The sequence below is a fragment of the Ranitomeya variabilis genome, chromosome 1 (genome assembly GCF_051348905.1).
Source record: "Ranitomeya variabilis isolate aRanVar5 chromosome 1, aRanVar5.hap1, whole genome shotgun sequence".
In the NCBI taxonomy this organism is placed as follows: domain Eukaryota; kingdom Metazoa; phylum Chordata; class Amphibia; order Anura; family Dendrobatidae; genus Ranitomeya; species Ranitomeya variabilis.
The window spans coordinates 118669300-118696433 of NC_135232.1; the positions used below are offsets into that span (position 1 = coordinate 118669300).

The 27134-nt window shown below is 43.4% G+C and overlaps 1 protein-coding gene across 4 annotated transcripts; it reads right to left on the reverse strand.

Annotated features, from left to right (window-relative positions):
• Positions 1 to 1961: 1961 nt before the first annotated feature.
• LOC143793768 (avidin-like) lies at positions 1962 to 26462 on the reverse strand. Of its 4 annotated transcripts, none has more exons than XM_077280764.1 (4): positions 23823 to 23913; positions 5275 to 5485; positions 4976 to 5093; positions 1962 to 2150 (listed from the first exon to the last, which is right to left on the reverse strand). In XM_077280764.1, the coding sequence occupies exons 1-4, from the start codon at positions 23883 to 23885 to the stop codon at positions 2120 to 2122; spliced, it is 423 nt and encodes a 140-aa protein (XP_077136879.1). In that variant the 5' UTR covers positions 23886 to 23913; the 3' UTR covers positions 1962 to 2119. The 4 variants fall into 4 exon arrangements, with proteins under 4 accessions (XP_077136879.1, XP_077136878.1, XP_077136877.1 ...); XM_077280763.1 differs by lacking the exon at positions 23823 to 23913 and adding an exon at positions 6491 to 6728 and having other exon boundaries at positions 1963 to 2150; XM_077280762.1 differs by lacking the exons at positions 1962 to 2150; positions 4976 to 5093; positions 5275 to 5485 and adding exons at positions 13206 to 14803; positions 22998 to 23118; positions 23312 to 23522 and having other exon boundaries at positions 23823 to 23942.
• Positions 26463 to 27134: the final 672 nt, after the last annotated feature.

Here is a 27134-nt window from a genome sequence, read left to right on the forward strand (position 1 = left end):
GTGCCAACATCAAACCCCCACCAATCTGATATTGATCACCTGTCCATGAATATCATGTGCCTAATAAGAACTGGGGTAGGAAAACTTTGAAATCTGTGGAATCCGTAGAAGAAAATACAATTTCTGTGTGGCTTCATTGTCTGGGTGTAGAGGACTTGCCCAAAGAAGAGTCCCAGATCCTCATAAAACATGTGATGTCAGCCTTAAATGTCTTGTGAAAAGCTGTAAAAACCCCTATAGAACTTATGGGGTTGGGGCAAATGTTTTAATTATGCTTTTTTTTTTCCAATGCAGTGATCAAAAAGGGAAGAAAATGAAAGTGAATGGGACTTGGTTCCGTTATGTAATACAGTCCCAACTAAGTTGGGAGCCGTGACTGGTAAGGCTACTTTCACACTAGCGTCGTACGACGCACGACGACTTGCGTCATTGCGACGTACAGACGCTAGCAGTGAATGCGCCGCACAACGGGGGCAGCGGATGCTGTTTTTCAACGCATCCACTGCCCCATTATGAGGTGCGGGGAGGAGGGGGCGGAGTTCCGGCCTCGCATGCGCGGTCGAAAATGGCGGACACGACGCACCAAAAAACGTTACATGCAACTTTTTTGGGTGGTGACGGTCCGACGCAACCGTCGCACCACAATTGCGACGCGTGGCAATGCTTCGCACTGCGTCGCTAATGCAAGTCTATGGAGAAAAAACGCATCCTGCAAGCACTTTTGCAGGATGCGTTTTTTCAACAAAACGACGCATAGCGACGTGCAGTGCACGATGCTAGTGTGAAAGTAGCCTAAAGAATAAGGTGGACATGGTTCTCCTGCACCGTCAAACAGCTCAGCAGTAGAGTTCTGACTAGTGATGAGCGAGTATACTCGTTACTCGAGATTTCCCGAGCACGCTTGGGTGACCTCCGAGTATTTTTTAGTGCTCGGAGATTTAGTTTTTGTTGCCGCAGCTGAATGATTTACATCTGTTAGCCAGCTTGATTACATGTGGGGATTCCCGAGCAACCAGGCAACCCCCACATGTACTCAGCCTGGCTAACAGATGTAAATCATTCAGCTGAGGTGAGGAAAACTAAATCTCCGAGCACTAAAAAATACTCAGAGGACACCCGAGCATGCCCGGGAAATCTCGAGTAACGAGTATATTCGCTCATCACTAGTTCTTCTGACCCTTTTTCTGATTCAAATGATAAAAAAAAATGAATAAAAAAAAAAAAACATCAAAAGTTTATTCCCATCTCAGCCTTTCATGTGCCGACCACAGGAGGTGGTACGGAAACCGCAAAGATCCGCCGCTCCCTGCTGATTCTCTAGCTGCATCTCTAGTGGCCAGGACCTGGACTATGTTATTCCCATGAAAGGCTGAAACGCGAATTCTCCCAAGGCCCAGGGTCATACATTGGATGCGATATTCTAATGACTCTCTGCTCCTGCTCTGCTGCGAGTGGGATCCGATTGTCATGCGTCTGTGCTCCGAGCCTCTCGCACAAAGAGGAACGGAGCACAGCTGTGGAGGAGGTGGAGAAACTAATTTCTCCATCTCCTCCATTGCCTGTGTCGGCGTATATTGCACAGCACTCAGATGATATCCGAGTGATGTGCGTTGTGTCACTCGCACCCATAGGCTTATATGGGTGCGAGTGAGCCGAGACTCGGCCGAGTGTCAGTGACAATCACAGCATGCTATGATAGTTCTTGTATGCCGGTTCGGCATGAGAAAATAATCGCAGATGTGATCTGCCCCATAAATTAACACTGGTCCGAGTGCTATGCAATGTTTTCTCGCATAGCACTTGTCTGTGTTATACGCTAGTGTGACCCCGGCCTAATACTCAAATTGCAGATGATGATCATTAGATTTATTAACTCAGAACTACCTGCTGTACAATCGCCTGAACTGTATCAAGTATCAAAGCGGCATCCAACATACAAACTCCATGAGCAAGTTACATCGTATGCGAAAAAAATATGTTTTATTGGTTTATTAATGGACATTCCTGCTATCCAGACAAACTCTTCATCCATCATGGTAAATTCCAACTTGCTCAGTCGCAGTGTGTCAGATCTCGAGGACTCATGGCTGACAGTCAAGAACTTTTAGTTGGATTGTTATTACATTGGCTGAAAAATGTTATTCCCAACTCTGGAAGAAAAAGAGAAAGTGTAAAATAAAATATAATGCCCTTAATTTAGCAATAATTTGTCTGCCAAAATAATGATGTATTTGAGGCACTTATGGCATATCTTGTGCTTATACCAGAAATGCTTAGGATGGTAAATATAAAGTGAAGCGTCTAACTACCCCTATATATGACCGCATACGTGTGAGGACCTCAGAGCTACTAGTGTAACTGCATCCACCATACAGCAGACACATCTGGCAATGCTTAGATCTCTGAAGTCCTATGGTGGACATGATCCATGTCAGGTAGTCAGCAGCTCTGAAAACGATAATGTGACTTCCTCTCATTGCCTCAGAAGGGAATTTTTTTTTTTTTTTTTTTAAATCAGCTATGAGATTTAGATTTTTAGCTCTTTGTTATCACACGAGTGTCCTTATTGGGTGTATCATAGTGACAGGATCTCGTTATAGGGTGTCTGTCAGCACAAAATGACTGTTCAAAGCAAACATCCCCTTGAAGGGGACATTTAATGGCCGTTTCATTAAGACTGGCGTTGTACACCGATGCCAGAAATGCTGGGACTGAAGTAACATTTCTGGCCTAACTTTTGATGAATTTGGTGGACAGGCTCCATTACACCCATACTTTGGCGGAGCTGTTTGGCACTGGTGTGAAAATGCAATAGTCTTACATGTTTTTCTGCAACTTGGTGCAAACATTTTGTGACTTCTTAAAGTGTTAAATGAAACCTGTCAGCTGTTTTTTCCACTATAAGATGTGGCTGCTGCCTTTCAGGGCTTATCTACATCATTCTATAATGCTGTATATAAGCCCCCGGTTCCACCTGCCAGATAAGAAAAATAAGTTTTATTATACTCACCTGGGGGGTGGTCCGGTCCTATAGGTGTCGCATGTCCAAGTCCGGCGCCTCCCATTTAATGATCGCCGCCCTCCTGCTTCCTTCATGGCTCCCCGGCATCGCGCTCCTGCGCAGTTGTACTTCTCTGCTCTGTTGAGGGCCGAGCAAAGTACTGCAGTGTGCAGGCGCCAGGAAAGGTCAGAGCGGCCCGGCGCCTGCGCACTGCAGGAATTTGCTCTGCCCTCAACACAGCAAAGAAGTATGACTGCGCAGAAGCGCAATGCCGGGGAGCCATGAAGCAAGCAGGAGGGCGGCGATCATAAAATGGGAGGCGTTGGACTCGGACATGCGACACCTATCGGACCAGACTGCCCCCCCCAGGTGAGTATAATAAAACTTATTTTTCTTATCTTGCAGGTGGAACCGGGGGCTTATATACAGCATTATAGAATGCTGTAGATAAGCCCTGAAAGGCAGCGGCCGCATCTTATAGCGGCCAAAACGACGCCCCCTTGAGGAAGCGAGAGTCTTTTCTCGCGAAACGCGCGTCGGGATAGTGAACGCTCCCAGGTCTGACATTCAACAACATGGGTAATTAACCTTTATAACTTGATACATATTTATGTGCTGTCCTTCTTGAAATATGATGTGACACCTATAAGTTTGTTATACTAGCGCAATTGCGCGATAAATACTTATATATATTAGGTGTTGCCATCTCTATTTTAACTGTGTCCATTTTGGGTCACTGAATTAGCGCTATTGCGCAATCAGTATTAATATATACTAGGTGTTGTTATTTAAACTGAGTCCACTTCGGGTCACCTTGTATATGCCAATTGGGCAGTTAGTAATTATATAAGGAATCCAGCACATAGTCAGTCCTGTGTATTAGCGTTCACATTGCGTTTTTACTAAGTTGGATCATCTTTTTGTCCATATTGACAGATTGTCTTTGTATTTGCTATAATGAAAATTTATTAATATTATATGTAATAAAAAATATATACTCTTTATACGTAAAAACTCTTGGTTCTCTTTATTTATGATTAAATTGAGTTTAGTATACTTACCTATAGGTATATTACTGGTTCCTTTGTATGTTCCTATGTATTTAGCTTAGCTTCTCGGGAAATCTGGGGCCCTGACCTAGAGAACCTTATGGTTTCCATGCACACCGAAGAGCGGCATCCTTCAATAATGGAAAAGCTCATAAACAGGGTGTATTATGGAGGAATATGTTCATTATAAGGCTACGTTCACATTTGCGGTCAGCGCCGCAGCGTCGGGCGCCGCAGCGTTGCCGCATGCGTCATGCGCCCCTATATTTAACATGGGGGCGCATGGACATGCGTCGCACTTGCGTTTTGCGCCGCATGCGTCACTGCGGCGCCCGCGTCCGGGCGCAGAGGACGCAGCAAGTTGCATTTTTGCTGCGTCCAAAATCAATGAAAAAAAGGACGCATGCGGCGCAAAACGCAAAGTGAACGTAGCCTACGGAAACTCTTCGGCTATAAATCATAAAATTAAAGGGCATCTGTAAATAAAATGAACCCTCCTGTGTGTGATCTGATGTATTATTCCTGAGAAATCCACGGTTATCTTATAAGCAAATGAGCTGTTAAGATCTATGGGCTGGACGATGGTGTGCCTAAAAATCTGCCTCCTAAGCTTACTTTAAATGAAAGAGGGCATTATCAGTGTGAGACATGTATATACAGTAAGGGGAGCAGGCTGTCAGTCATTTAAAATAAGCTCTGGAGGCAGATTCTTAGGGAGATCTATGTCCGATCCATAGATCTTAACAGCTCATTTACATATTAAGAAAAACATGAATATCTCTGGAATAAAACATCAGAGCACAAATATCAAGGCATCATGTTGTTTAGCTTTCTATGACCTACACGCCCATATAGACGGCTTAGGAGGGGTGATCCTACTGACACATTCCCTATAAGAATACCATGTCAATTTACATTAGTTTACCTTGTTTGCTGCCAGTTATCTTTAATATCACCTTCTGATCTCAGCAGCCAAGTGGTTTGTAGAATAGGCTGTCCTGTTTCTCTGATAAAACACTGACCCGTGAATACTGTGATTGAATCTGTAACAAGAATAACACAAGTAACTTTCATACATTTCAGAATATAATTGTTTTCTCCTGTTTTGCTATTTACAGTATTTGTGCATTGTACTCTGGTAATAGAAGTCTCAGCAGATGAGTGATCATGCATGGATTGCATACATTGCTTATAATGTAAATCTCAAGGAAAAAGATACTTTACTTGTAAATGCCCACTTGACGGTAAATCCAAATGTAGGAGAATCACTTAGTTGCTGAAGTCCAATAAGAGGTGATTCCACAATGGTCTTATTAGTAGCTGATACAGCTGTTAGGTAGGTCCCTTTAAATAGTCCACTATTGGAGACCACAGATATGGTCATGTTGGAGCCCAGATCATTCTTCCACTGACCTTCCAGATTGCACTGTGCAGACTAGACAGATAGAAATAACTGATGTACGCTTGGTAGAAAAAAACAATATGCAGAATAATAAATAAAATCACCTCCTCGAAAAACTATATTAGTAATAAGAGATGGGGCTTTCTGGGTTCATCACGAAAGTCTGCAGTCACGCTATGTGACTGTAGACTTCAGAAGACTCACTCTCCGCGCATGTTGTGAGGATTCTCTGGCACTGGTGGCGAGACTGAGCAGTCATGTGACCCCCAAGTTTGCCATTTGTCTATATCCGGTCACATTACGATTAAACGTGTGCGGACACGCTCAATACAAGTGAATTGAGCAAGGTCGGGCATGTCTAGTTGGGATGTGGCCGGGAGTATGCATACCCCTTAGTTACGGTCACATTCTCACTAAAGAATCCTCGCTGCACACGATATGAGGGTTCACACATGGACAACCCCATAAAGGCCCCATATACAATCCACTACAATTAGTTGAACCCACTGATACCAGAATTGTTTGACTCCCGATAGATGAGGTTTAAAATTGATGTGGAAAGCCCTGACACATTTATTCTCCATTAAATAAGCCACTGTCTCAGCTCTTTGGCAGCAGCCTTCTCCCCACTGAAAAACATTCATGTGTATGGTGGAGTCGTGGAAAAACAGAACGAGACGAAGAGCTAAGTTGTGTATGGTCAGCTTTACAGTAAAATTGCTAAATCTTGAAAAAGTTGAGCTCTGGTGTGATTACATGACCAGAACAGTTGTTTATTCCCAGGAAGTAAATGTTGGATGAGTGAAAGCTTAGAACGTGAAAATGTAAGAAAAAAGATAGAGAAATATTCCATTACTAAAATTGTACAATTCCATTAATGAAAATCTGAATGAATAAATCTGAATTGTATGTAAATATGACTGTTTAAAGAGAATGAGAAGATCCCATTAAGTAGCCATAGATTCTCATTGCCTCTAACCAGACACGATGCGCTCATTGAAGGCTCCCAGGGTTGAATCCTGGCATCATCTTTCTTACCTCTACAGCAGTAGACATCACCAAGCAGGACAGAAGCCCGACTAGTGCCAGAATCTGCTCCATCCTTGTCACTCTGCTCCAGTATTCAGCAAAATATTTACTTGTGATGATACCGTAGCCTGTCCGGCTGCTATATTTATAGAGCTCTTCAAGTTTCCCAATTGTCGTAAAAGATTAACTTGAGGACACATTTCTGAGAAATGGTCAAGAAATTATTCTGTGATGATTCATCGTTAAACAAAAAGTGAAAGTATATGCCATTGGAAATTTGGAGATTAGTTATTTCTGGTGGCTTCATAAAATAAATATTGAAATTGAAAGTGGTTTTAGAAGCCAATGTTATAATACAGGAGTATTGTGAGTCTGAAGATTACTCAGCTGTGGTGCTTGGTCAATTCTCAGTTGTTGAAAACTGGCAAAAAAAAATAAAAAATAATTCGATTTTTTTTGTAGCGGTTACCAGGGCCGGGGCTCCTCTGGCAAGGCTCAGCCACCCGCACCCCTCGCCACCTCACCTCTACTCTCCCGGCTTCCAGCTGCACGCAGCAGTCACATCATCCGGACACAGACGTAGCCTTGGTGGGAAAGGCTCAGCCGCCTGCACCCCTTGCCACTCTGCCTCTGCTCTCTCGGCTTCCAGCTGCACAGTCGAACGCAGCAGTTGTGTCCTCCGGGCACAGGTACAGTGTAATGATTATAAAGGATAACTCAGGAGACTCTTTGCATGGAACAAGACAACTACAGGACACAGTTTTATATGTGGTAAAGTCTATATTATCACACGGTGATTCAAGCAGGTGCAGAGAGAAACTCAAGTCCACAACACTTGGTGTAAATATTAAACGCAGCTTAAAAGTCTATAGGAAACTTCAGAGGAAAATGCAATCATGCAGAAAGTCTATGAAGCACAATTATTCTTGAGGATACTTGACACAAATAAGTCCTTGGTAGTCCAAACACAGATAGATATGCTTATAAGGCAGTTCAAATAATATCTTAGCACAACCAGGGAGGCCTGGGTGAAAGTCTCAGGTTTAAGCAGAGCAGCAACAGCTTACATGTCCAGCAAATGCAGACGGAAACAAACACAAGCAGCCAGATGGAGGATTACTGGAAACCGATGTATGCAGCAGAAACTCAGAGCTGAGTAGCAGGATCTCCACACAGGTTCACAGGTGCAGGTGCAAAGTCAGGGAGTCATGAGGAGCTGGATGCAAGGCGGAATACTCTAGTACAGACTAAAGGCTGGGGTGGAGTTATATGGCAGGAAGACACAGTGCACATGAGACCAAAGACGCCATCTTGGAAAAGGGCAGTAATGCACAAAAGGTAATCAAAATGTTCAGAGTCCTGACATTACTCCCTCCTTAGAAGCGGCCTCAGGACGATCCTGGACATGGTTTCTCAGGGAATCTTTGATGAAAACGAGAGATCTTCTGTTGGGCAATGAAGTTTTCCACAGGTTCCCAAGAGTCTTCCTCAGGGGGATATCCCTGCCATCTTATAAGATATTGGAGCAGATTCATGCGAATCCTGGAATCAATAATTTCCTCCACCACAAATTGTTCTTGCCCATCAATCACCACAGGCTGCGGAGGTGGCACAACACGTCCCTGGAAGGTATTAGGAGATACAGGCTTTAGTAAAGATACATGAAAAACTGGGTGTACCTTCATAGTCCTAGGCAGCTTCAGACGGCAGGCCACAGAGCTCACAATACCGTTGATCTTGAAAGGGCCAATGAATTTCTGTCCAAGTTTTTGTGAAGGAACGTTTAACTTCAGATTCTTAGTTGATAACAACACGGAATCTCCTACCTTGAACATGGGTGCAGGTTTACGGAATCTATCAGCTGATCTCTTATAATGTTCTTGAGCCGTGGTCAGGGATTCCTTCAGAACCTCCAGATTTTGCCTCAGTCAGCCTTTCCTCAACTGCTGGAACCAGAGAATTAATCGGAGACCTAGGTAAGATACATGGATGATAACCCAGATTGGCAAAGAAAGGAGTGAACTTAGTGGAGGCGCTCTGAGAATTGTTGTATGAAAACTCGGCTAATGGTAGTAATTATCTTGGAGATGGCTAACATAGCATCTTAGATATTGTTCCTACGTCTGGTTGGTACACTCAGTCTGACCATTTGTCTGGGGATGGTAAGCGGAAGAGAGACAGACATTAATATTGAGTGCAGAGCAAAACCCCTTCCAGAATCTTTAAGTGAACTGTACACCACGGTCAGAGATGATCTCATCCGGGACCCCATGCAGCCGGAAGACATTCTGAATAACCAAGTTCACTGTATCCTTAGCTGAGGGGAGGCCGGTGCATGGAACAAAATGAGCGGCTTTAGTCAGGCAATCAACTACTACCATGATCGTATTCATGCCCCCCGATGTAGGCAGCTCCACAATAAAGTCCATTGATATAGACCCCCAAGGTCGGGACGGAACAGGTAGTGGTTGCAGGAGACCCATAGGTGCCACACGAGGAGTCTTGTAACGAGCACATACCTCGAAAGAGAGAACATAGTCCTTAGTATCCTTCAGTTAAGTTGACCACCAGAAAAAATCGGCTTAGGAACTCGTGTCTTCTGTACCCCCCTGTGACCAGCCAACTTGGAGTCATGTACCAAGTTGAGGATCTGCAGACGGACGACCTCAGGGACATAGATACATCGATCTCTGAACCACATGCCACCCTTAAAGACAAGATTAATATCCACTGGTGGGTTGGCCAGAAATACATCACCATTATAAGCCTTCCTGCACTTCTTCCACAAGTCCTGATCGTGGATAACTCCAATGAAATTGGCATCAGATAGAATGGTCTTGGACGGGGCTCCAGGTACGGAATCCGCAGCATGGATTCGGGATAAAGAATCAGCCTTCCCATTATGAGAACCTGGACGGTATGAGATAACAAAGTTAAATTGATTTAAAAATAATTTCCAACGAGCCTGACGAGGAGAAAGACATCTAAAAGAATCTGAGGAACTCTAAATTGCGATGGTCAGTAAGCACTACGATCTGTTGTGCAGCTCCTTGCAGATGATGCCTCCATTCCTTGAAAGCTGCAATAATAGCCAGCAATTCCTTGTCTCCCACATTGTAATTCTTCTCTGCTGAGGTTAGTCTACGGGAAAAGAAAGCACAAGGATGTAGCAGACCCTTCTCTCCAGTTCTTTGGGAGAGAATAGCCCCCAAGGCATTATCAGAAGCGTCCACCGCCACAATGAAAGAAAGTGTTGGATCTGGGTGTATCAACAGCGGTGCTGAGGTGAAACAGATCTTAAGCCGATCAAAAGCTTCTTGAGCCTGTGATGACCACTTAAAGGGCTTCTCCTTTGTCAAGGAAGTAATGGGACGGACAATATCAGAAAAATTTCTAATGAAGCGTCTGTAGAAATTTGCAAAACCAATAAAACGTTGGACCTCCTTAACGTTCTTGGGTACCGGCCAGTCAAGGATAGCCTGAATCTTACCAGATTCCATGTTCAACCCCTGGGGAGATATGATATAACCCAAGAACTGTATCTCAGAACGATGGAACTCGCTTTTCTCCGGGCTTGATATATAGATGGTTCTCTTTCAGACGTCTTAAAACAGCTTTGACATGTTCTTCATGTTCCTGTAGATAGTCAGAAAAGATTAGAATATCGTCCAAATAGATCACCACAAACTGGTCCAACAAATCTCTGAAAATGTCATTAGCAAGGTGTTGAAACGTTGCAGGGGCATTACAAAGCCCGAAGGGCATCACGAGATATTCAGTGTCCATACCGGCATCGGAATGCTGTCTTCCACTCATCCCCTGGACGAATACGCACCAAATTATAAGCCCCACGAAGATCCAGTTTAGAGAACACCTTAGCATGGCGGACTCTTTCCAGTAATTTGGGAATCAGATGCAAAGGGTAACGATTCCGTACGGTTACCTTCATATTGAGCTCTCGATAGTCCACACAGGGTCTCAGGGACCCATCCTTCTTTACAAAAAAAATATAGGTGCCCCTGCTGGTGAAGAAGGACGTATGAAGCCTTTGGCCAGATTTTCATCAATATATTCCTTTAAGGCTTGAAGCTCAGGTGCCGCCAAAGGATATACGTTACCAAAAGGAATAACTGTCCCAGGAAGCAGCTCAATGGGACAGTCATAATGCCTGTGTGTAGGAAGCTGATCTGCATTCTTCTTGTCACAGATGTCAGAGAACTCTTTATATCCTGAAGGTAAAGTAAATACCTGTACCAGTGGTTCCGTAGCTGTGGACTCGGGGACAGCTTCAGTTAATGCTGAGTTGCTCCTTGTTGGAAAGATAATCTCCTTGGTCTTCCAGTTGATAGTTGGATTCTGAGAACGCAGCCAAGGGATGCCTAAAATCACAAGAAAATAAGGAGAAGAAATTAAGAAAGAGTTTCTCTTGATGATTAGGCTCCAACAAAATCTCAAGGGGTGCGGTCTCCTGATCCACAGGCCCGGAGATTAAAGGTGACCCATCCACTGTTTCCATGGTAATTGGAGAGGCTCTTTGCTGAGTTTCAATACCATGTTCCTTGGCAAATGCGACATCCATAAAATTGCCACCTGCACCAGAGTCAATCATAGCTGCACTGGAAATCCACTGTCCTGTACACAGGATCTTAATTGGGAGAGAATAGTGAGAGTTCTTTTCATTTAGGTCCTTGGCTGATGAAGTCATAGAAAGGGAATGGAATGCAGCGTTTAAAGGCAGGCTACATTCAGAGATGTCAAATTCATCATCATAGTTGCTACTGCTGCTAGCACCTTGTTAGGCCACTTGGGACAGTTGATGGGAAAGTGGTCAGACTGGCCGCATTAGAAACATAGACTTTCTCGAAGGCGATGCTCCCAGCGCTCATTACTCTCGCGTCTCTGAACAGAATCAATTTGCATGGGCACCTCCTTTACCTCTCGAGATGTTTTACCTGCAGGCTCTTTGGAAAGAAGGGAAAAATTAGAAATACGGTTATATGCAGCAAACTTCTCCTGCCTACGCTCAGTAAGGCGAATGTCAATGCGCACACAATGCTGTATAAATGTTTCTAGCTCTTGTGGTGATTCAGAGCGAGCTAATTCATCCTTTACAATGCTAGACAGACCCCTTTTAAAAATAGGTAATTGTGCATAACTGTCCCAATTAGTATCTACCGCTAATCTCCGGAATTCAGTAGCATACTCAATAACAGAACGTTTAGCCTGGTGTAAAGACAATAAAGCAGATTCAGCAGTTGCACGGCGATTAGGGTCATCAAACATTAATGCCATAGCGGCCAAAAAAATCGTCCAAATTATTTAACCGCGGGTCACGAGACTCAATCATCGGATTCACCCAGGTGAGCGCTCGTGCGGTCAGCAGCATTATTACACACAATACTTTGGATCTATCATTAGGAAAACGGTCAGCATGCACATCAAAATATAGCATACATTGATTCACAACGCCACGAAATTTGTTGCGATCACCATTAAATCTGAATGGGGGCAACTTAGGTGGGCTAGCTGGTGGCGGTTGCCCAGATGGTAAAGTCGCTTGTGCAGCCATTTGCGTGCTTATGTCCTGAAAAGCCCATCCATACTGGGACTCTATGCCAGCAAGTTTGTTTTCCTGGGCTGCCATGCGGGTGCTTAAGTCCTGCAAAGTTTGTTCAAACACTTGTTGATTGTGTTCAAAGCTTCCAAACTTCTTTTGCAGACATTCCACATCTTTTTGTAGTGATCTAATTATGGAGAACACCTGCTCTAGTCTGCTTTCTGCAGTTATTGTTTCAGCAGTCTCCTCTTTTGAGGTTGGAGTATCCTGTAATGATTATAAGGGATAACTCAGGAGACTCTTTGCATGGAACAAGACAACTACAGGACACAGTTTTATAAGTGGTAAAGTCTATATTATCACACGGTGATTCAAACAGGTGCAGAGAGAAACTCAAGTCCACAACACTTGGTGTAAATATTAAACGCAGCTTAACAGTCTATAGGAAACTTCAGCGGAAAATGCAATCACGCAGAAAGTCTATGAAGCACAATTATTCTTGAGGATACTTGACACGAATAAGTCCTTGGTAGTTCAAACACAGATAGATATGCTTATAAGGCAGTTCAAATAATATCTTAGCACAACCAGGGAGGCCTGGGTAAAAGTCTCAGGTTTAAGCAGAGCAGCAACAGCTTACATGTCCAGCAGCCACATGGAGGATTACTGGAAACCGATGTATGCAGCAGAAACTTAGAGCTGAGTAGCAGGATCTCCACACAGGTTCACAGGAGCAGGTGCAAAGCCAGGGAATCATCAGGAGCTGGATGCAAGGCAGAATTCTCTAGCACAGACTAAAGGCTGGGGTGGAGTTATATAGCAGGAAGACACAGTGCACATGAGACCAAAGATGCCATCTTGGAAAAGGGCAGTAATGCACAAAAGGTAATCAAAATGTTCAGAGTCCTGACATACAGCCTTGGAGGGAAAGGCACAGCCGCATGCAGCCCTCGCCACTCTGCCCCTACTCTCCTGTCCTGACGCAGCAGCCGCATCATCCGGACAGGCTGGGTAAGTGTAAGGGGGGGGGTAAGTGTCCTTCGATTCATGTGCACACGGCCACATCGTTCTCGCAGTCAGTGGGCCTTATTAGCCGTGTAAGAACGTTTTACACTATATTGCATGTTGCTACAGGTCTCTGGTTAGGGCAAACACGTATTGATTGTGCTTATGTGTTTAGTGGCATCCTTGTCTATATCCCCTTAGCGCGTATCTTGTATTTCGATTATTGTTGTTTATACAGAAGTGGACATATTCTGGTGATTCCAGCAGCTGGGGGATCTCACATCATACTCCCACTTAGCCAGTGGGTACTTAGTGGCGAGCGCCAGTGATATTTTACAAAAATAAATAATTGCAATACATCACTCTGTTTGTAATGACTCTATATAATATATGAATTTTACTTTTTGATTACATTTAAATTTTGTGAGAAGCACCTGTGTTATCTACCTGTCCCTTGTTTATTTTCTAAACTTATGCACTGCTATGTATAGCACAAGCGATCAGACAGCATTAACCCCTTCACCACCTTGGGTTTTTCTGTTTTTGAGTTTCCGTTTTTCGCTCCTCTCCTTCCCAGAGCCATAACTTTTTTTAGTTTTCCGGCAATATGGCCATGTGAGGGCTTTTTTTTTTTTTTGAGGGACGAGTTTTACTTTTGAACTACACCATTGGTTTTGCCATATAGTGTACTGGAAAATGAGAAAAAAATTCAAAGTTCAGTGAAATTGCAAAAAGTGCAACTCCCAATTGTTTGTTGTTTTACCATGTTCGTTAAATGCTAAAAGTGACATGCCATTATGAGTCTCCAGGTCATTACAAGTTTGTAGACACCAAACATGTATACAGTAGGTTCTTTTTTATTTGAGTGGTGAAAAAAAATTCCAAAGTTTTTTCTTTTTAAAAAGCACCATTTTCTGAGACTCGTATCATCTCCATTTTTTGTGATCCGGGTCTTGGTAAGGGCTTATTTTTTACATGCTGAGCTTACGTATTAAGGGGTAATCAACACATTGTATCTGCCCCCAAATCAAAATCAGGAAAAATTACAGCTCAGGGTGAAAAGAATAAACCATCAAATAGCACTATAACCTGAAAATTGAAAGCATTAAGGGTTTTAGAAAATGGCAACACAATTTTTTTTTAATCAATTTCTGAATTTGTTTTCGCTACTGAAATGACAAAAAGTATGGATTTTTGGTATCTGTGTATATATCGTACTGACCTGAAGAATCATATTGCTAGATCAGTCTTAAAGTACAGTGAACATGATAAGAAAACACCCCCCCCCCCTTTTTTGAAATTTCAACGCACTAATTTTTTTTTCTGCTTTCCAGTGCCTCACATGATAAAATTAATTCTGTCATTCAAAAGCACAACTTGTCCTGCAAAAAAACATGCCCTCATACGGCTATGTGGATGGAAAAATGAAAAAATTAATGGCTCTTGGAGGAAGGGGAAGAAGGAACAAAAACTGACCATTGCCCAGAGGTGAAGGAGTAAAATAAATCGACTCTCCTAAAAACTGTAACAAGTAACAGATGCAGTTAACGTACAAACACCATGAACAAGTTACGTTGTATATGACATATATGCTTTATTGGTTTATTAAAGAACTATGCTACTATCCAGATAAACTCTTCATCCGTCATGGTAAATTCCAACTTGTTCAGTCGCAGTGTGTCAGATCTCGAGGACTCATGGCTGACAAGAACTTTTAGTTGGATTGTTATTACATTGGCCGAAAAATGTTATTCCCAACTCTGGAAGAAAAAGTAGAAAAAATGTAAGATAAAATATAATACCCTTATTTTAGTAATACTTTGCTAAAATAATGATGTATTTGAGGCACTTATGGCATATCTTGTGCTTATACCAGAAATGCTTTGGATGGTAAATATAAAGTGAAGCGTCTAACTACCCCTATATATGACCGCATATGTGTGAGGACCTCAGAGCTACTAGTGTAACTGCATCCACCATACAGCAGACACATCTGGCAATGCTTAGACCTCTGAAGTCCTATGGTGGACATGATAGTCAGCAGCTCTGAAAATGATATGTCATCCTCTCATTACCACAGAAGGGAATTTGTTTAATCAATTCTGAGATTTAGATTTTAGAGCTTTACTCTGACAGCAAATGAATGTCATTACTGGGTATATCATAGTGACAGGATCTCTTTAGTGGGAACCTGACAGGTCCCACAACAAACCCATTAGACTATTTGTTGCTAAACACCCTGCCTAACCAGCCCTCTATAGAGTTTAACACCAAGACCCATGTTTAACCTCTTAGTGACAGAGCCAATTTTGATCTTAAAAGGGTGGACACAAGGCAAAGCATTTTTCCCCTTCTATTTAGTCCCATAATCTTAGCTATTTTTTTATAAACTTGCTTTAAAAATTTCCTACCCTTTCCTAAGTACACAATCTAACTACTTTTGGTTGTTTTTTGATCTACTTCTTGTCTTAAGACAATTTTTCTGAGTATCACCAGTGCATGTTGGGATACTCAAACAAAGCATGATTAGTGGGCAGGGGCTGCAGTCATTGTCACAGCCACTGCCCCATCCCTGAAACGAAGAGTCATAAGTCAGGCTGGTCGCTGTTGTGTCTCCCTTGTGCAGTTTATTATCCCCCTGTGCACTGTGCGATAAGAACGCGTCCGGTCTGCTGTCTTAGCTAAATAGTAATTAGCAGACAGCAGAGAGGTGTCACTAATCACCGCAAAGACCAGTAACGTCACATGCGGGAGCAGCACTAGTCCTCCTGAATGCTTGGTATAGCTACTTCGCTTTGCTGCCGGTCAGGGCGCTGGGGGAGACACGGCACAAAGGAGGAGACACTCACGTATAGCGCAGGCAAAGCACAGCCCGTGAAACAAGCGTCAACGAGGGGTTATAGCAATGACCGCAACTTCTTTCCCCTCGATGATGTTTTGTTTGAGTATCCCAGCATGCACTTGGGATACTCAAACAAATCGTCATCAGACAGGAAGTAGAGAAAAAATTCAAAAATAGTCAGTGTAGTTAGGGAACGGTAGGGAGTTTTTAAAGCGAGTATATTAGAAAATGGTTTCGTTTCTGGGACTAAATAGATAGGGAAAAATGCTTTGCCTTCGGACCACCCCTTTAATAACCAGGTCAAATTTTTTAAATCTCACCGATGTTATTATGTGTTAATAACTCTGAAATGTTCCAATGTATCCCAGTGATTTTGAGATCCCTATTTTTTTTCACTATTACAAGGGATAGGAAGAGAAAATGGATGCAAAATTTGTTACACAGTTTCTTCTGAGTGCAATGATACCCCACGTGTGGCTAGAAACCTCAGTTTGGACAATTGTCAGGGCTTGGAAGAGAAGGTGCACAGTTTGAATTTTGGAACACAAATTTGGCTGAAATAGATTGCGGGCACCATGTTGCATTTGCACAGCCCTTAAAATGCCCTAACAGCTGAAACTACCCACAAGTTACTCCATTTTGGAATCCAAGGGTATAGGGAATTTTATAACGTCAATTTTTTTCATGAAAATATTGCTTCAGCCCCCAATTTTCCACTTTGCAAGAGATAACATGAAAAAGTGGACCCCACAGTTTGTTACCCACTGTCTTCTAATCTTGGCAATACCCCCCATGTAAGCATGTAAAGCTTTGTTTGGGGGCACGGAAGGGATCGGAAGACAAAAAGAGACACAGTATAATGCAGCCCCCCCCCCACACATACAGTATAATGCATCCCCACACACACAGTATAATGCAGCCCCACAGTATAATGCAGCCCCACTCACACACACCATATAATGCAGCCCCCCCCCACACATACAATATAATGTAGCCCCCAACACACACTATAATGCAGCCCCACATACAGTATAATGTAGCCCACACACAGTATAATTTAGCCCCCACATACAGTATAATGCACCCCACACACACAGTGTAATGCAGCCCAACACACACACACAGTATAATGCAGCCCTCCCCACTCACAGTATAATGCAGCCCCCCAACACACCGTATAATGCCACCCCCCCACACACACAGTATAATGCAGCATGCATAGGAGGCTATGTAGGCACCCACACTGTGTTCAGGGAGGCTATTTGGGGCTTGTACTGTATAGAGGGGCTATGTGGGGGTTCATACTGTATAAAGGGGGCTAATGTGGAGCTCATATTGTATGTTGAGAGACTATGTGGGTGCTCATACTGTATATAGCGAGATTACAGTGTGTGAGGGCTCATGCTGTATATAGATGCTATGCGAGGGCTGATACATTATATAGGAGGCTGTGTGCGGGCTCATATGGTACATAGGGGGATGGATGTGATCATACTTAATTCTGCTCAATATTATGTGAAACAATCAATATTACTATAAAATAATTATAATTAATAGGATAATATTAATATCAAGCAGAATTTATTTCAGTCTATTGGTATGGCCATCCACAACAGTCACAGTCTCTCATGTGGCTCCTCGTTAAAAATAATTCCCCGCCCCTAATTAAGAAAAATGTGTCTCTTAGTGAATCAGGAGTAGAGATGATTGGCAAATATTTTCCGACCAAGATCAATCTCAAATTTGCCCCAAACTTTGCAGATTCGGATTCAGATTCCCAAGTATTTTCCTCAACATTGTCAAAATTTGGCCAAATGATCGTGTTTCCACTAATGCTTTTGTTAGGACTTCGTCTAGGATAGTGATGCTGTATAATGAGTGGGGAGACATGTCAGAGAGTTGAGAGTAGCGACGGACTGTATTTTTTTCTTTTAATTAACTTAATGTGAGGAAAATCCGGCAGCCAATCAGGGCGCAGAAACCATCCACAAGGGCTTTTGTCATTGGCTGCTGAAGTCACATGTCCCTCTCCATAAAAAAGCGAACATGTTGTTTTTGCACCACTTTCTCAATGTAACAGCGCAGAGAAGCTACTCCTGCTGCAAGTAGTCAGATAGTTCAGATAGAGATGAGCCTGTGTGAAATCAACCTTCCAGCATCTAAATCATTTGTGGTAATAGTGTGGTCCAGCCAGGAGTCCACATTTGAAAATCTAATTCCTTTCTCCTAATAGTGTGGGCCATACACCATGACATTTCAGAATCAAAATCTTTTGTGCTAATAGTGTGTTCCAGCCAGGAGGCCACATTTCCCAATCTATGGGTATGTGCATACGGTGTGAAAGTGGTAGCACTTTGAACACAACACATGTTCACTGCGTCCGAAGCACTGCTGTCTGTTGAACACAGGTGAACCCGCATGTGTTCACTGAACCGCGTCCAATACATTCAATTGGTGAAATTTCTCTTGCGGAGACTAGCATCTCCGCAAGAGAAATTGACATGCTGCGCTCTGGAGAGACGCACCGCATGTCCGTCTTCGCAGGTGAGCCGCGGGCTTCTGTGGATGCATAGTGGACATGGGATTTCTTAAAATTCCATCTACTATCTGTAACATCTGGCTGCTGGGGGTTGGACGCTACACAGGTATTCAGCGTCCAACCCACAACGTTTACTGATAGTGTGCACATACTCTTAATCCTTTTTGCTCATACTGTAAGCCATACACCATGCCACATTTCAGATTTGAAATCATTTGTGCTAATAATGTGAGCCAGACACCAGGCCACATTTTTGAACCTAAATCCTTTCTGCTAATAGTGTGGTTTAGACACACTATCTCAGCAAACAAATGCTGATTGTTAATTTAGTGACAGGTGACTGACAGATATGGGCCTAGGGTTATGAAACAGCTGGTTAAAAGAGGGGAAGGGTACATCCAACATGAGTGGGATAAAGCGAGGTCATGGTAAAGGGAGAATAGGCTTGGTGTTCAAGGTGTTCGTGGGTTAGGTGGTAATATTACTGAAAGATCTACTGAACAAACACGTCTCATCCTATCCAAAGACAACTGACAAGATTTGTTATTGGACGGGCTACTCCACTCCCTTTCTTTGGCAGCCGCACAGCGATACACCATGTGGATGAGGGACAGAAATAGCATGTGCTCCAGTGGATGGCAAGCACTGCATCAAGTGGCCTTTCCTCCACCCTAACATCACACACAGTACAATAATCACAGTTGGCACCCCAATTACCCTTGTTTCCTCTATGTCACAACTCTCCAGCCACCCAATTGACTGTGGGGAACCACAGTTGGGTGAGTTTGCAGAGATGTTCACACATTCTATTCCATGAGCATCAGAGGTCTGCTCCAAAGATTCATAAAATCAAGAGGAGGAAAGCTGCACTGATGCCCCAAATTTTTTTCAGTTGAATCTGAGAAGTAGAGTCTGAGGTGATCATGATGAGACTCAGATGCGCATGCAGACTGTACTTTGCTGTCAGGACAGAAAGAGGAGGAGGTTGACTCTCAGGGCGAGGAGTGAGATAACAGAAAGGATGATGATGAGGTTGTAGATCCCACTTGGTGTGAACCCAGAGGCACACAGTGGAGTAGCTCAGGAGAGGAGATGAAGGAGGAAGATGAGGTTTCATTGCAGCTTGCCACACATACATGGAGTGATGCAACCACGACAAGCACTGCATGCTCAGCCACAACTCTGGCTGTGGTCAGCAGCAGTCACGGGTCTGCAGTTCGCAAGGGTGGCAAGGGTTGCCTAGCCTGGGCCTTTTTTGAGACCTCAGAGGACAACCCAACTCACATTATCTGCCATCTTTTCAAAAAACAACTCAGTAGAGGCCTGGTGCAGTATGTTGTTTTGCATAGCCTGGGCCAACACAGTACGGACGTGGTGCAAATCTTGCTTGCAGAGTGGGCACAGATAAAGGACCTCTGCACCCTTATGCACAGTTTTGAAATGGCTAATAAGATGGTTAGTGCTGCTGATGCCATCATCAGCATTGCTATTCCTGTCATCTACATGCTGGAGCACACTTTGAATAGTCTGAGGGGGGGAAGTGGTGATACCAGAGGTAGAGGAGGAAGCAGAGGAGGATGCGGAAGGGATAACAATTAGTAATGAGCGAGTATACTCGTTGCTCGGGTTTTCCCGAGTATTTGGTCTCCGAGTATTTGTTAGTGTTCGGAGATTTAGTTTTCACCGCCGCAGCTGAATGATTTACAGCTACTAACCAGGCTAAGCACATGAGGGGGTTGCCTGGTTGCTAGGGAATCCCCACATGTATTCAAGCTGGCTAATAGCTGTAAGTCGTTCAGCTGCGGCGATGAAAACTAAATCTCCGAGCAGTCACAAATACTCGGAGACCACCCGAGCGTGCTCGGGAAAACCCGAGCAACGAGTATACTCACTCATCACTAATAACAATATCTCAAATTTCCAGACTGTCAGCCCACAGGGGGGTGCCATGGGAGGGTGGATTACAGCTATACAGGGGGGCTCATGGTACCAGACAAACTGTTAGTGAAGGTGCAAGAGCCAAGAAACAAAGGGAGGAGGATGAGGAGGAAGAAGTCATGGGCGTGCAACAGTCAGGAGATGAAGAGGATAATGATCCCCTCTCTGTTGTCCGTGATGATTGACAGGAGGGGACGAAGGAAGCAAGCTTGAGTGTTATCTCGCCACCAACACACCATAAACTTGGATCTCATGGAAGTGCCCAACACAGGAGCACCTTCTTGCTGCACTATCTGCAACATGATACCGGTATGCTTAGTGCTAGAAATAGTGCTGACTACTGGGTTGCCACTCTGTTAGATCCAAGGTACAAGAGTAAATTTTGCCAGATGCTTCCCTCACTGGAAAGAGAAGCACTCATGCTGGAGTATCGAAACACACACTTGTAGACAATCTTAAGAATGGTTTTACCTAAGACAGCAGTGAGGCACACAGTGTGCATCACATTTATAGACTTACAACACCAGGCATGTCAAGTCATCAACGCAAAAACATTAGCAGCAGTGTAAATGACAGAATCAATTTCTGTGAATTGTTTCATACATTTTTTTTAGACCAGGCCGTGCATCAGCAGAACAGAGTACAAGTCTGACACATAGTGAACGACTGGAGAGGATGGTGCATGAGTATCTCAAGCTCAAAATCAATGCCATCAGGGGGGGTTTGGACACTTTTGCATTTTGGTCTTCAAAAAATTGTGGCCTGACCTCGCTTGCCATGTCTTGGAGGTTTCGTCATGCCCAGCAGCCAGAGTTCTCTTAGAACGCGCTGCTGGTGTCCTGACAGTTAAGCGCATCAGGCTGTCCCATGAAAGTATAGACTGCCTAACGTTTGCCAAGATGAACAAGTCATGGATCTTCAATGACTTTTGCACCTCAGTCGCAGACTGGGCAGAGTAGGCCATGGTGTGGTTTTTAGTGTGCTGCATTGATCTTGCGTTATTGCAGTCTGTTACACCTTTGTCGTTGCTTCTGTGCCTGCTGTTTCTACTACTGCTGATGTTGCAAACACATTCGTTGAAATGTGGAGACTCCAAATTGGGTCTCTATCTGATTGGTTGCCTGTAGTGGAAGGGGTGTCAGAGCCCCATTATACTATTTCTACTATGGGGAAATTGCTGCCACTTTAGTGATGTGTGGCAATATTTTTTTGGAAATGTGGAGACCCCAGGTTGGGTCGCCATCTGGTAGGCTGTCTGTAGTGGAAGGGATGTCAGAGTGCCATTATACTGTTTCTACTCTGCAGAATTTTATGCCATTTTAGTGGTGTGTGGCAAATTTTTGTATTTTGTTTGGACTCCAAGTTGACTTTCCTTCATGTGTGTAGGGCTCCCAGATCGGCAAGCCTGCACTTACTTTCAGTCAACTACGTGTGTTACTATCCTTAAATGATTCTAACAATAGTAGTTTATAAAGCTGATACTTGTGACACCTGAGTGTGGCTGAGCAAAAAAACAGTTTTAACTGTTGCATGAGGTATCAGGGCTCCCAGTACAGCAGGCTTACACTGCTCCCTCACCCACCTCTTCTTAATTTTAATTTAAAAACTTAAATTCAAAGCTCTAAATGCTGGCCTAGACCCGGATACCTCATGCATGGCCCATGGCTGACTGCTGCACCATTATCAAATTTATACTGTGGGTCAATTGATTCCACTTTTCCTGGTGTCTGTCCCAAATGTTTGGACTGAAAGTTGGATCTCCTTCATGTGTGTTGCCTGGATTTGGCAGGGCTCTCAGAGCACCAGGCCTACACCTGTAATTCATCCATCTGATACTGATCAATGTTTAAGCTAGAAAAGCTGATCCAATCCCGGTCCCATGCATCCATGCTGTACAATTATACTATTTGTACTCTGGATCAATTGATGCCACTTTTCCTGGTATCTGCCCCTAATGTTTGGACTGCAAGTTGGGTCTCCTTCATGTGTGTTGCCTAAATTTGGGAGGTCTACCAGAGCACCAGGCCTACACCTATTACTCATCCACCTGTTACTGATCAATGTTTCAGCTAGAAATGCTAGTTCAAGCCCTGTGCCATGGATCCATGCTGCACAATTATACTATTTGTACTCTGGGTCAATTGATGACACTTTTGCTCATGTCTGCCTCTAGTTCGAGCTGTTTTGGCAGCTATTTGTCTATGTGTTTGGTTTAACCTCCCACTGAATTCAATGGGGTCCGGATATGTTTGGCGAACTGTTCAGCAGACATCGGGACGTTCGCCAGTCCGAACCAAACCTTGAAGGGTTTGCTCATCTCTAATCCGGAGCATCTGCCTCCAACACACTCCATTATCAAGACCATGTTGATGAATCTGGACCTACATGTTTAGCATAGCTTCTAGGGAAGACTATGTGGCCTTGTACTCGAGAGACCTAGAACTTCCACGCACTCAGTAGAGTGGCATCCTTCAAATACATGATACTAATTGGAAGGATCAGGTCAGGAAGGCTGATAAACAGTGTGCATATGCGTAGTGCAAGGGGTATTATAGAGGAAAGTGTTGATTATAGAGAGAATCTTTGGCTATTGATCCTAAAGTTTAATATACCATGTCAATATATATTAGTTTACCTGGTTTTCTTCCAGTTATCTTTAATATCATCACTGTCTGATCTCAGCAACCAAATGGCTTGTAGAATAGGCTGTCCTGTTTCACTTATGAAACACTGACCCGCAAACACTGTGATTGAATCTGCAGGGAGAAAAACAGGAGTATTTGTCATAAATCTCTGAATTTTAAATTTTCTTCTGTTTTGATACACTATTTTCGTATTATACTATGTTAGTTGAAATCTTTGCAAATGTAGATGGATGATCATACATGGCTTGCATACATTGTTTGCAATATTTAATTTAGAGATCAAGAAAGAAAGAAAATACTTTACCTGTAAATTTCCACTTCACAGTAAAGCCGAATGTAGGAGAATCTTTTTCTTGCTGAAATCCAATAAGAGGTGATTTCACAATGGTCATATTAGTAGTTGATACAGCTGTTAGGTAGGTCCCTGTAAATTGTCCATTGCTCTCAACACTAGATATTGTCATATTAGAGCCCAGGTCATTCTTCCACTGACCTTCCAGATTGCACTTTGCAGACTACAAGGAGAGAAATAACAATATTACTGATGAAGTCTTAATATCAAGCCAAAATATAAACAAACAAAAAAAGCCTTCTCATTAGACTACATGGTAAGACCAGATGGTCAGCAGTGATGCAGCTGTGATTATAATTTGCCCTGGTCGTGTGATGATGACACAAGATGTATTGTTCCTTAAAGTTAAGGCCCCTATATACACCTCACCAAGGTCGGCTGAACCCACTGATTTCGGCATTGTCGGAATATTCCCTGACAGATGATGGCTCCCAGGGTTGAATCCTTACATAATCTTTCTCACCTCTACAGCAGTAGACATCATCAAGCAGGACAGAAGCCCGACTAGTGCCAGAATCTGCTCCATCCTTGTCGCTCTGCTCCAGTATTCAGCAAAATATTTACCTGTGATGACACCTGAGCCTGTCCGGCTGCTGTATTTATAGAGCTCAGAGAATGAGGCAGGAAGTCTTCAAGTTTCCCAATTATCGTAAGAGATTAACTTGAGGAGACATTTCTGAGAAATGGTCAAGAAATTAATCTGTGATGATTCATCATTCAACAGAAACTCAATGTATGTGCCACTTGGAAACTGGCGTTGTAGATTGTGGTTAATTATATGATGGCGCAATAAAGTAAATATGGAAATATAAATACACTTAAATTATACAGGGCGTTAACATTGTTTTATAAGCCAATGTTATCTGTCTCTGCAGATTACTCAGGGGTGGTGTTTGGCTAGTTCTCAGGTTTGTAAGTTTAGTTGTTGAAAACCTTAGCGCAAAACTGGGGTGAATCAGAATCCCATCTCGCTCCTTAATGATGCTGACTTCTGGTAGATTTAGAATATCTGGTAGATTTTGATATGCATAAGGGTATTTATGCAAGACTCACAGAAAGAAAACCCCTAAGGGTTTTTTAATTAGTGGTCCAAAGTAATATAACAATAAACCATTGTTTTTCAACTTACATGTTGCAATTTCAAAGAAGAAACAGAATAAACAGCATGTGCAGCAATAAAGGCACCCCTAATTAATGCTTAGTTCTACACCCTTTGGCATTGTTGACAGCCACCAAACGTTCCTTGTAGCCATGAAAAGCTTCTTGCACTTCTCAGCTGGTATTTTCTACCACTCTTCCTTTGCAGTTTGTTCAAGCTGTTGAATGTTTACAGGCTTCTTTTTCCCAATGGTGGATTTCAGCTCACCCCTAATATTTTCAATGGGATTGAGGTCAGGACTCATTGCTGGACATTTTAAACAGTAGATTTTTTATTTTTCAACTATTCCTGTGTACTTTTGGATCTGTTCTTTGGGGCATTGTCTTGCTGGAGGACCCATGATCTTTGAAGTTTTCTTACACAGGGTAGGACATTTCACTCTAAAATCTCTTGATAGTTCTTTGATTTCATGATTCCTGTGATACAGTCAAAGCCTCCAGTATCAGACACAGCAAAGCAACCCCACAGCATGCATTATGGATTCTCCACCATGCTTAACTGTTGGTAGGGTGTTCTTTTCCTTATAAGCTTCATTGCACCATATGTAAACAAACTGTTGTTTTGAAATGCCAAAAAGCTCTATTTTTGTTTCATCTGTCCTCAGAACATTTTCCCAGAAGGATTGTGGTTTTTCAAGGTACTTTTTTTTTAGCAAAGATCAGTCGTCCATGTTTATGTGTTTTCTTTAGCAATGATTTCTTCCTTGGCCTTCACCTAAAAAGCTATACTTTGTTTAGTGTGCGGCATATGGTACTTGTTGAAACCATGACCCCAGACTGTTTCAGGTCAGACTTCAGGTCTTTGGATGTTTGACGTGGTGTTTTTTCCATCATTCGCACCAACCTTTGAAGACCTCTCTTGTCAATTTTCCTCTTTCTCGCACGTCCAGGGAGGTTCTTGATGGTACAAAATTCATAATAACATTGCGCCCTGTTGAAACTGGGATACCAAGGTCTTTGTAGATGGCCTGATAGCCTTTGGAAGTCTTAAGGCCCCGTCACACATAGCGAGATCGCTAGCGAGATCGCTGCTGAGTCACAAGTTTTGTGACCAACAGCGACCTCAGTAGCGATCTCGCTATGTGTGACACGTACCAGCGATCAGGCCCCTGCTGTGAGATCGCTGGTCGTGTCGGAATGGCCTGGGCCGTTTTTTGATCGTTGAGGTCCCGCTGACATTGCTGAATCGGTGTGTGTGACACCGATCCAGCGATGTCTTCACTGGTAACCAGGGTAAACATCGGGTTACTAAGCGCAGGGCCGCGCTTAGTAACCCGATGTTTACCCTGGTTACCAGCGTAAATGTAAAAAAAAAAAAACAGTACATACTCACCATCTGATGTCCGTCAGGTCCCTTGCCGTCTGCTTCCTGCTCTGACTGAGATCCGGCCGTACAGTGAGAGCACAGCGCAGCAGTGACGTCACCGCTGCGCTCTGCTCTCACTGTACGGCGGCTCAGTCAGAGCAGGAAGCAGACGGCGAGGGACCTGACGGACATCAGATGGTGAGTATGTACTGTTTGTTTTTTTTGGTAACCAGGGTAAACATCGGGTTACTAAGCGCGGCCCTGCGCTTAGTAACCCGATGTTTACCCTGGTTACCCGGGTGCTGCAGGGGGACTTCGGCATCGTTGAAGACAGTTTCAACGATGCCGAAGTCGTTCCCCTGATCGTTGGTCGCTGGAGAGAGCTGTCTGTGTGACAGCTCTCCAGCGACCACACAGCGACAAAACAGCGACGCTGCAGCGATCAGCATCGTTGTCTGTATCGCTGCAGCGTCGCTGTGTGTGACGGGGCCTTTAGGTTTGCTAATAATAGCAGTTCTGATGTCCTCAGACAGCTCCTTTGTCTTCACCATTGTGACCAAGAAACAGGACCTACCATGTGGCTTTTTAAAACACTGAAGTCATCATTCATTGGCTAATTCATGTCACATGGCTATCGACAATTAATCACAGGTGATTCTCACTTGTGCTTTACCACAGGCGAGTCAAAATGTGTTTCCATACTAATTTAATGTAAAGGGTGCCAGTACCAGTGTCACAGTGAGCTTTAGGTTTTTCTATTTTTCCCTCCCATTGTTTTTTTGTTTTAAATTATTGTTTATCATTTGCTCTTTTGTATTTAACACAAGTGCTCCATACAAAAAAAACTTTCACTTGATTCATTTTTTGCAGGTGATATTCCACATTATGAAATAAAATTTCATGGCTGCCAATAACAATGAGCAGGACTGTAACTAAGCTGCATAAATGCAAAAAGTGAATTGGTGCAAGACATATATCTGTCTAATTTGATGAAAGAGTCATCTATCCCTGAATTATACTACAGCACCCCTTCCTAGCAGCAGGGGTGGGCACAATAGGAAGAGCACGAGAATGGTGCCCCTGCCTTAACGGCGTCTATCGATGGTCTAGCCTGTAACATCCTTATAAAAGATGGACATATTTCAATGTTTGGTTCGGATTACGGTCACCAAATTTGCAATTTTCGCCAATTTATTTGACAAATATTCGCCGAGCATAACTGAACACCATTACAGTCAATGGGAGGCAAAAACAAACACAGGCACACCACCTTATAACAGCCCCAAAAGCTGCCAAAACACATCAAATGAG

What these genes read in the sequence shown, in the direction of transcription:
- LOC143793768 (XM_077280762.1), bottom strand. Translation starts at nt 23,885, where the DNA reads ATGGAGCAGATTCTGGCACTAGTCGGGCTTCTGTCCTGCTTGATGATG. An exon ending in TGTGAAGTGGAAATTTACAG is followed by an intron (nt 23,119 to 23,311) that starts GTAAAGTATTTT and finishes TTCTCCCTGCAG; the next exon opens with ATTCAATCACAGTGTTTGCG. An exon ending in GATAACTGGAAGAAAACCAG is followed by an intron (nt 14,804 to 22,997) that starts GTAAACTAATAT and finishes TTTTTCTTCCAG; the next exon opens with AGTTGGGAATAACATTTTTC.